The sequence below is a fragment of the Aedes albopictus genome, chromosome 3 (assembly GCF_035046485.1).
Source record: "Aedes albopictus strain Foshan chromosome 3, AalbF5, whole genome shotgun sequence".
Lineage (NCBI taxonomy): Eukaryota > Metazoa > Arthropoda > Insecta > Diptera > Culicidae > Aedes > Aedes albopictus.
This window is the reverse complement of record NC_085138.1, coordinates 430120465-430130367: the sequence shown is the minus strand read 5'-3', so window position 1 is coordinate 430130367 and position 9903 is coordinate 430120465. Positions and strand designations below refer to the sequence as shown.

Genomic DNA, 9903 nt, shown 5'->3' with positions numbered 1-9903 from the left:
AAGATGGTGGATATACTACGTAGTTTGAGGTATAAAACTATTTAATACTAGCTGTCCCGGCAAACTTTGTCTTGCCCAGTTGTGGTGGTTTGACAACTGTTGAGCTCAAAATAGCACCGCACTCTAGATTGATTTTATTTCGGTCGTGTTGATTTCCTTCCCTCCAGCTTATGGAAAACAGTTCTTTATCAATTTTGTTACTTTTCTAGTTGATATTTGTATAACAATTCGACTGTTGCTCGTCAGTCTATGGGAAAGTATAGAAAAATAAGAATAATTATCAATATTTGTCATCTTACTGTATTAAACTTGAGTTTTTTTTTTTTTGAGACTTTACCGCTATGCGGCATTTGTCTCTACAGCTTTATGCTTGAGTTTGAGAGAAAATATTTTCCCTATTCCTGCCATAGGTATTTGAAGAATGTTGATTCACTGCGTCAGTCTGGGTTATCATTGAACTTGAAAAAAAAAACACGAGAATTTGGCAGCGAATGTTTTATATTATTGGACGTTTTAAAACCAAATCAATGACCAAAGATTATGTGTACAGATAGCATACTGTTCGTTTTACAGAAAGTAATCAGATTATCATTCCTATCATCCACTTCCACCAGCACAGTTTAAAAAAAAAAGTTAAACTAGTAGAGTTAACCCTCGAGCAGTCGCATCTTTGATTACCCGCAGCAACGCCTGCCGCGTTTACGCTGTGTACCACAAGCGTGCATTTTTTATGGTGCGTGTACTCAGTACACGACGCGACCGCTCCCGGGTTAAAGAGAAGGGTGTCGTAGCTGAAATTATGTCAATCCGTTTTCCGTGGGAAATAAAAACACGCATCTTTCCACTTCTATCAAGAGCAGAAAATCACATTTATTCCTCTAATACTTAACAACGATTCCATGAAATACTCAAGGTTTTCATAATGCAAGGTAATACCATTTCCCGCCGTGGCCTGTCTTATCTCGGATCATTTCGATGAGACTTTTTGTGTATCACAACATTGTAGCTTTTGTTGAAACGTTTGCCGCAGATATCACACTCGAATGGTTTCTCGCCGGTGTGGATCCTGGTGTGAATGGTCAGATCACTCCTACAAAGAGATTGTCAAGTCAGAGCTAATGATACACTGACTGTGGTTGATGCAACACAATGAACAAACATACCTGAATTTGAATGCCTTTTCACAGTACTCGCATGCGTACGGCCGAAGCGTGGAATGTACTCTCTTTTCGTGATGATTCCTCATCACTGTCCGGACAAACTTTTCGTCACAAAATCTGCATTGGTACCTGAGAGCAAAACGTTGGCATGTTTTATGTGTAACAATTGTTTTAAGTGGCTTAAAGACGAATGATTTAAAGTGGCAGTTTCATGTTTGTTACTGGAAAAAGTCATGTATTTTGGACGAGCAGAAGATATCCAAACTAACAATTTACTTTTTGAAACAAGACAATAAGCATCGAGCATATCAGTCCAAATTACATACTACCCTACTACCAATTATATAAAAAAAAAATACAAAATCATAACTACCTCTTCTCATCACTGTGTGTCGATAGAATGTGCTCTCTGAGGGAGTTCGACCGGAGATAAACCTTCCCGCACTTGTCGCATGTATACTTTATTTCCTGCGTATGGATCGCATTGATGTGCGCTTTGAACAGCTTCCGAGTTATGAACTCTTTGGGACAGTGCGGACACGTCATTCTAGGCCGATTGGGGTTGTGGGTCTCCAGATGGCCCTTGAGATGGGAAAGTGCTACCATAGCGCCGCACTGCTGACACTGCACCTTTGGGGAACACCTGGGAGCCTTGATTTTTGGAACATCCCCGTCCGCTTTACGTTTGCGCGTCTTCCTTTTTTTCTTCGGGGGCTTTTTCGCTTTTTCAACCTCTTGGTCGGATTTTTCGTGGGTATCGTTATTCTCAGCATCTGCCGGTAAGTCCGTGACTGCTTGATCATCCTGGGGATCTGAATTTGATTGCCCTTCATATGCATCGTCGTCCATCTCCACTTTTAGGAATTCCATTTCGATACCTTCCAAGTGAACCGGATCTGGTGAAAGCTTTTCATCAGTGTTTGTTTCAAAGAACATTTTTCGAAAAATCGCATCATTCTGAATGCAAGTTGTGCGGAACTGAACGCACTGTTCCAGTTCGGATCTGCACTGAATGCAAAGGTATTCATAGTAACTAGCATTTTGAGCAACCTAAAAGTGGAGATATTGGTATCACTTGATTTTTGTACGTTTTCTATACCAACCTCAATGCCTATAATGAGAAGAACAGATTTGATGAGATGTTGATTGATGTTCAACAAAAACACCTTTTCGGGATCTATCTCAATCAAACATAGTCGGCACACACATTTGTGGATTTCCATTGTCAGCGACTGTTCTGTAATTTGGTCCTTAAAATATAAAATATAAATTAAAAGTTTTACACTAATTTCGTACTTCAGCTTTTCGAAACAATTCTTTACGGGCACCGGCTGTCGGGTACACGATAAACAGTTTTCATACAGATGCCATAAAAAGGAATTAAACTTTGTTTGATTCGACTCTTTTGCGTTTAGTTGTCGGAACTAACTGTGATTATGCGAGGATCTCCCGACGATCTAGAGAAAATATTGTGGATTTGGCACACAATTAATTTCCGCAATAACTGAGTTAAGAGGAAATATCGACCCGCATTAATAAAGAATCGAGATCTCCAAAACGTGACGTAATATATGCATGAATCCATTAGGTCAACAGGGTTTGGAGCTATAAAATCTACACTTATCGAAAATTGCATTTCGAAATCAACAGAGTAACGATTGATGTTCGAGATTGATCAAAAGATTCTACAACTGAATCCTATCATCCTAAAATTGGATGACCCAACTAATGAGATTGGAGGAAAGCCGCCTATGTCATCGGCTGATCGAAATCCTCAAATTCAATATTTGTAAATGAGCCGGGGCCCGTGGCGTAGTTGGTCACACGTTCACTTCATATGCGGATGGTCATGGGTTTGATTCCCAGCCCCGGCACTTGCAATTTTTCGTCAGTTGCTTTTCCCCCGAGAGCAACTGACACTGACCCTTCTCTGAGCCCTGTGGCTCAAACGGACCCGGATACCTGGACATCGGCGAACTGCTACTCATAATGGACCCCCAATCGGACTGGAAAGGAACATCGGCCATCCATCATCATCCTTGTACTCATAATTCTACTAGGTATAAAGTAGAAAAAGTGAAAGCAGCAGAAAGGCAACCAGTTCGATAAAGTAGAATAGAATCTAGGCGCTGTACAAAAATGTAAGTGCAGCTGTCAATTGAACTTGCTCACGTAGTGCCCCAGTGGACAGAGCTGTAATTCAGGTTAAGTGATTAAGAATAAAAAAAAATATTTGTAACTAATAATTTGTTATTCGAGGCTTCTGTATCGATGTTGGGTGAGGTTTCTGAGAATGAAAGTGTCTCGAGTAAACCAAAGTAGCGAATCATAATCCATTTTACTTGGCCCATGCTTGATTGGAGCTATAGGAATGGCAGAAAATCGACTGTTCTAATTTGGACAGTTCTCCTCTTTGCATTTCCTGGAATCTGTTGACGTTACGCGTCGATTTACAATGTTTAAAAAAATCTGACTCACAAGATCAGCGACACGACACACGAAAAATTGCGACACGTCCCCTCTCAACAACGAATAAAGTGGAATTACAACCGTGACCCTTAGATGAGGGAAGGTGATCTCGACCGAGTCCAACGGATACTGCCATGTTTTCACGATATTCTTCGAAATAGTTCGGTAATCTAGAAGAAAAACTTGGCCGATAGAAGGTTTTGCATTAGGTTGCACCTATTTCTCTCTCGACTTTCTCTCAAGATTCTGAATGAATCTTAACCTCCGGAGACAGCTTTCAGCGTCGATTGGATTTATGAATAACGGGGATTTTCGGCATTCAGTCTTTACGTAATCACAAACGGGTTCGATTATATTTAGTTTGTCTATTGCTCTTCCTTGTCGCTGTCGTGCCAGATTCATTCTACCACATTTATGTCGGATCATTTCGGTGGGACTTTTTGTGAATCACCACATTGTAGCTTTTGTTGAAACATTTTCCACAGATATCGCACTTGAACGGTTTCTCGCCGGTATGAATCCGGGTGTGAACGGTTAAATCACTCCTACAAAAGAGAATAAGAGCTAAGCTAGAGTTTGCAACTTATATGTTTCGATGCCATCAGAAACATACTTGAACTTATATGTCCTTTCGCAGTACTCGCAAGCATAGGGCCGAGCCGTTGAGTGAACCTTCTTCTCGTGATGATTCCTCAATGCCGATCGAGAAAACCGCTCGCCACATTGTTTGCATTCGAACCTGAAAGTGAAGTGGTACTGTGAAAGGATGTTCTCGACTAGAACCGAAGGGTAATCGTACCGAACCAGTGATCAATTTAGTGAGAACATAACAATAGATTACCTTTTTTCATCAGTATGTGCCGCCAGAATGTGATCTTTGAGCGAGTGTGGCCAGGGGTAGACGTTTCCGCACTGATCACAGGTGTACACAATCTCCTTCGTATGGATGGCATTGATGTGCATCTTACGCGACTTCGTACACATGAACTCCTTGGGACAGTGTGGACACGTCAGTTTTCGTCTATTCGGATTGTGCGTCTCAAGATGACCCTTGAGATGGTGCAGCGCAACCATTGCTCCACAATGCTGACACTGAACCTTGCGGTATTTGTCCTTGCTCTTGGGAACATCCTTATCGGTCTTACATTCTCGTTTCTTCCGTTTGACGGGCTCCTTTGGCTTTTTGGACATTTTCTGGATTTCTTCTTCAACTTCACCATTCTCAACCTCTGCGAGCGAGTCAACTACTCGATCTTCATCGTCGTCTATTTCTACTTTAAAATTTTCCACCTTGATTGCTACCGATAATAACCCATCCGGTGATAGACTTTTGTCCATGGTTGGTTCGAAGACAATTTCTTTGAAGATATCATTATTGTGGATACAAATCGTGCGGAACTGAACGCACTGTTCCAGTTCCGATTGGCACTTGCGGCAGAGGTATTCGAGACTGTTGGGATTAGAAGCAACCTGAAAGGAGGACACTTTACTTAAAATAAGTTTTTTTTTTACATTTTGTACTTACCTCTAAGCTTGTAATACAAAGAATGGATTCGATAAGATGTTGATTGGTGTTTATCAAAGACAGTTGCTCTGGATCTACCTCTACCAAACACAGTCGGCATATAGGTTGGGACTTTGCCATCGCTGTTCAAATTACTCTGTGAACAGATAATAATTAAATAATTTATAAATAATTAAAAAATATATTGTGACAACTTTGAAAATTCACTTCTGGAAAATAATAAGATTATTGTACAGATTTATGGTACCACTATGTTTGTAAACACAGCTCCAAATGAAGCTTGAGGGAGTATGTGCTTCCTTTTTCTGCCGTTTTCTATCTGAATGTAGGCCTATTCACGAAACGTTTAAAACCAGCTGATTTTCAGAGTCTTTGAGTCTATGAAAATGACAGACTACACGGAAAAATATTAAAACCCAAAGAATAAGTTTTAAAAACTCAAATTTGGCTAAACTGCTTTTAGTTTTTACTCAAAGTTGGGTTGTTTTCTCCCTCGCCCCACCGCAATGTTGTCGAAAACAAAGAGAGAAGCACCGACGCATCCGCTGCTCTTCCGTGGAAGAAGCCAAATTTGGGTTTTCTTGAGTTAACCCAAATTTGCGTCATTTGAGGCCTCCGTTGGGTGAAAATAACTTACCAGTGGGTTAATTTTTTTTGCCGCTCTCAAACGAGAACTACTCACTCACCACTTTCGCTGTTTGACGCAAATTTGAGTTATTCCACGGAAGACCGGGATTGCGTCAAAACAACTTAAATTTGGGTTGATTTGTAGTTCCGTGTAGTGTTTGCGCTTTTGGCAGTTGCAATGGCATATAGCATGAAAAGGCCTTTTTTTACTAACAACAACCTGTTGAGGATACGAATCCCCTAGCGAATCCCCTGACTGACACGATATTGTGCCTTGCAAGATAAATCCGCAAAACGCGTTAGTCTTCTTCTTTTCCATCAAGTTGCAAAAATGTGACCGCACCACTATGAGCGACCTGATGGTCAGAAATTCTACATGCGGCGCTTATATCAAATCCACATGAGGCTGCGGCGATATGGCCGCGAGGAGATGCACGCGATAGAGACGCAATGTGGAAATGAAAAAGATGAAGCCGTATCCCCCTGCAGCATCACTAAATATACCGCATTTAGTTCACCACTGGACTGCGAACTGCGACTTCATAAGTGCGAAAATGTAAATAAAAGTGCGCGATTGCATCAAATCAGGTTGATGTCTTCGGCGCACTATTTCTTCAATCTATGGTGAACAAGTGCTCTGAAGACACCGAGTTGATTTGATGCAATCGCGCACTTTTATCAGCGTTTTCGCACTCGTGAAAACTAGTGCGATAGTCCAGTGGTGAACTAAATGCGCTATAACATCCCAATTATTAAACACAAAGTCGACGAGGTGATGCGTATGCATATAAGTGATTCAATGTCGCGATAAATATTATTACGATTTCTGGTCACCTGAGTTGCCATTGTGTTAGCTTTTGTTTTGATATGAACGGCCTGAAGGCTGCTGCGATGCTGCTGGGTGGGTGACAGTATCTGTTCGATTTTGACATTGCGTTTGTATCGCGGGAATCTCCTCGCGGGCATATCGCCGCCGCCCAATGTGGATTTAATATGAGCGCCGCAATATCATGAGCGGGAGAGGGCGAAAAGGGACAGCGAGAGAATATCAACAAAACAGCATTAGCTCAATAGGAGACGAGCTATAAAATGTGCAAAATACAACACTGAATGCAAACATCATCCATACACGCTAAGAAAATGTTACTCTAAAATGAGTAAGATTCACACAAAACTGAGCTAAACTGGAACAGCTCAAAAAATGAGTAAATTGCATTTCCAGCGATTGCGCTGGCCCAAGTGCAAAAATCCAACTGGTTTAAGCCGTATAATATTCTTCGCATCATCAAGAATATTATACGGCTTAAACTGATGATATTTTCGCACTTGGGCCAGCGCTATCGCTGGAAAAAAAATTTACTCAATTTTGAGTTGTCCCACTTTTGCTCGAAAATGAGTGAATTTTCTGACCGTGTACATCGATTGAGAATCACTCCCCATATTACTTTGTACGGCTGCAAGGGTGTACTTTTTCAAATACACACAGCACACGGTCAGAAAATTCACTCATTTTGGAGCTAAAGTGGGACAACTCAAAAATGAGTAATTTTTTTTCCAGCGATAGAGTTGGCCCAAGTGCGAAAATCTCATCAGTTTAAGTCGTATAATATTCTTGCTGATGTGAAGAATATTATACGGCTTAAATTGGTTGGATTTTTACACTTGGGCCTGCGCTATCGATGGAAATGCAATTTACTCATTTTTTGAGCTGTTCCAGTTTAGCTCAGTTTTGTGTGAATCTTACTCATTTTAGAGTAACATTTTCTTAGCGTGCAGTAGGGTATTGGTGAAATATTGATACTTTGTGTTTATCATTCACTATATGTGAATCGTATAACGAATGATAAGGTGATTTTATCACAAATGATTTAACAACAAAATATCTCGCGAAGTACGGCGTTTTTTGAACAATAACGATATCTTGTTAAAAACTCTTGCAAATCTATAAGAAGATTAAGAATAAGCTCATAAGAATTATGTTATTATGTTTCCAGTTCAAAACCGAATTAGCGACATTTTTTCTTTGACTTCCGCTGCTTTTGCCTTGCGTTAAACACAATGTCGGAAGTGGGGCGCTGAATAGAGCACCAGGTGTACAATACAGCGCCCCACTTCCGACATTGTGTTTAACGCAAGGCAAAAGCAGCGGAAGTCAAAGAAAAAATGTCGCTAATTCGGTTTTGAACTGAAAACATAATACATTCTATGGAGTTCAGGGTGGCCGAGACACATGGTAGGGTATTGATAACTCCAGCTGTAAACATAAAACATTAAAACGCAACTTTATTAACATAAAAGATTACATTGTAAATGCACGACACGTATACACAATGACGGTGCATCAACCATTCACATATTGAAATGCTATCGGTGAGCGAGCACACGCTTATCTGAAACTACCCATCGGTTGGGTCGATTCTACCCGGATTTTCATGTTATTAGCAGTTGTCAGAATCCGGGTAACCGGTCTCACATGGAAAGAGTAAGCTTTACCCTGATTCTGGGTAAACGAGTCTTTGTGAAAATTTCGAAACCCAAATTATCATGTTGTATGGCGTTGTCAAAATCTGGGTAATCATTTGGGTAAATGGGACTTGGCAAAATTTTTACATTGGCACGGCATAAAATCCAAAAAAAATGTCGGAGATCTTCTGGAAGTTTTTGATGGCAAAATCTACCAACTGGTGGCTGGTAAGTATTTCATATTGTTCATGATCTTGATGTCATATTGTTTTATTATCCTAAATCTGTTCAGGCACTCACTGACGGCTGCAACAACGTTGACCAAGTATCCCGATGCAGACGGATCAAACACTTGATGCTTCCTTGGTTGCTTCCCTTCTGCAATGGCCACAAGTATGTTTTTCTTTGCTCATCATTCAATCAATTCAGGTAATTGCTAATTATATTTTGATATAATTGTAGGATGTGGCCAGCTTAAGAAAAACCTACATGCAGATCCACCTACTATTACACATGAAGCGAGAGCATCTGGAGCATCTTCATCATCGAGTTCATCATGAAAAGAGCCGTTCTTGCAAAGAATTCCTTCATAGATATTACTATTTTATTGTTTATAGCAGAATTGAGACAAATAAATCTTATGTGTTTTATTTATCTTGTTATTGTTTTGTTCGACAAAACAAAAATGTTGGGCGGCATTCGTATACTGTCCGCTCACCCATTTATATAAAAATGGGTAATGGTTACCCTGATTAGGAACGTCAAAATCAGGGTATCCTTTACCCAGATTTGGCAACTAACATCGGTTACCCAGATTTGAGTAAAGGTACCTTTACCCACTTTAGAGTAACTGCAGTTTTGCTCAATCTGGGTCACTTTGACACCAATCTGGGTAGCTGAGGGTTAGCGTGCAGTGGCGAGAGTCGAGATAATGTGCAGTGGTTCTCAACATCTCCCCCTCTAAATGGTTGCGGTGTAAACCATAACAGCGGTCTTCGAACGTAGGAAGAGCGATGATGGTGGACGTTGTTGGTAGCGTGGTCGATGATCATTTTGACAAGAACTGTTGTTTGATTATCGGAGCTTGATCCTGGTTCCACCATGGTTGACTATCCACTCTAAGATGTCGCTGTATACCAATGCGCGTCCACTTGCTGATCCCATCCTCGTCGCCACTGTTACATCCTGAAGTTCAGGGTGGCCGAGACACATAGTAGTGTATTGATAACTCCAGGTGTAAATATAAAACATTAAAACGCAACTTTATTAACATAAAAGATTACATTGTAAAGGCGCGACACGTATACACAATGACGGTTACAGAACTTCTAAATCTAATGTCTGCTTTTGTGCATCAACCGTTCACATATTGAAATACTATCGGTGAGTGAGCAGAGTGGCGAAAGTCGAGATAATGTGCAGTGGTTCTCAACAAATTCCAAGATGACCACCACAATGGTTAACTTTTGCAACTACTCATGATTGTACGCATACAAATCTCAAAATAAACTAAAGCAGCGCATCGGATTATCTTATTTTAAGCTTACTACAAGTGAGCAAGAACAAAATAAAAATTACACTATAGTAGGATCTTAACTTTGAGCATCTGAGTTCCAAATGCAATGTTGAGCTGGGATTTCAAGACGTTTATCCTTATCA

At 40.5% G+C, this 9903-nt stretch overlaps 1 protein-coding gene and 1 long non-coding RNA gene across 2 annotated transcripts; one reads left to right on the top strand and one right to left on the bottom strand.

Annotated features, from left to right (window-relative positions):
• Positions 1 to 838: 838 nt before the first annotated feature.
• LOC115267995 (zinc finger protein 700) lies at positions 839 to 5340 on the bottom strand. Its single transcript, XM_062858315.1, has 8 exons — positions 5155 to 5340; positions 4471 to 5099; positions 4243 to 4368; positions 4045 to 4174; positions 2264 to 2491; positions 1534 to 2210; positions 1164 to 1289; positions 839 to 1090 (listed from the first exon to the last, which is right to left on the bottom strand). Exons 1-8 carry the CDS (start codon positions 5272 to 5274, stop codon positions 958 to 960), a joined length of 2169 nt encoding a protein of 722 aa, XP_062714299.1. The 5' UTR covers positions 5275 to 5340; the 3' UTR covers positions 839 to 957.
• A 2626-nt stretch (positions 5341 to 7966) lies between these two features.
• LOC134289849 (uncharacterized) lies at positions 7967 to 9865 on the top strand. Its single transcript, XR_009998708.1, has 3 exons — positions 7967 to 8472; positions 8537 to 8637; positions 8707 to 9865. It is a non-coding gene; the product is annotated as an uncharacterized LOC134289849 (long non-coding RNA).
• Positions 9866 to 9903: the final 38 nt, after the last annotated feature.

Excerpts from the sequence above, each read along its gene's own strand:
- LOC115267995 (XM_062858315.1), bottom strand. The coding sequence starts at position 5,274 with ATGGCAAAGTCCCAACCTATATGCCGACTGTGTTTGGTAGAGGTAGAT. Across the intron at positions 2,211-2,263 it reads TTCTCATTATAGGCATTGAG|GTTGCTCAAAATGCTAGTTA; the intron begins GTTGGTATAGAA and ends CTCCACTTTTAG. Across the intron at positions 1,091-1,163 it reads GAAAAGGCATTCAAATTCAG|GAGTGATCTGACCATTCACA; the intron begins GTATGTTTGTTC and ends ATCTCTTTGTAG.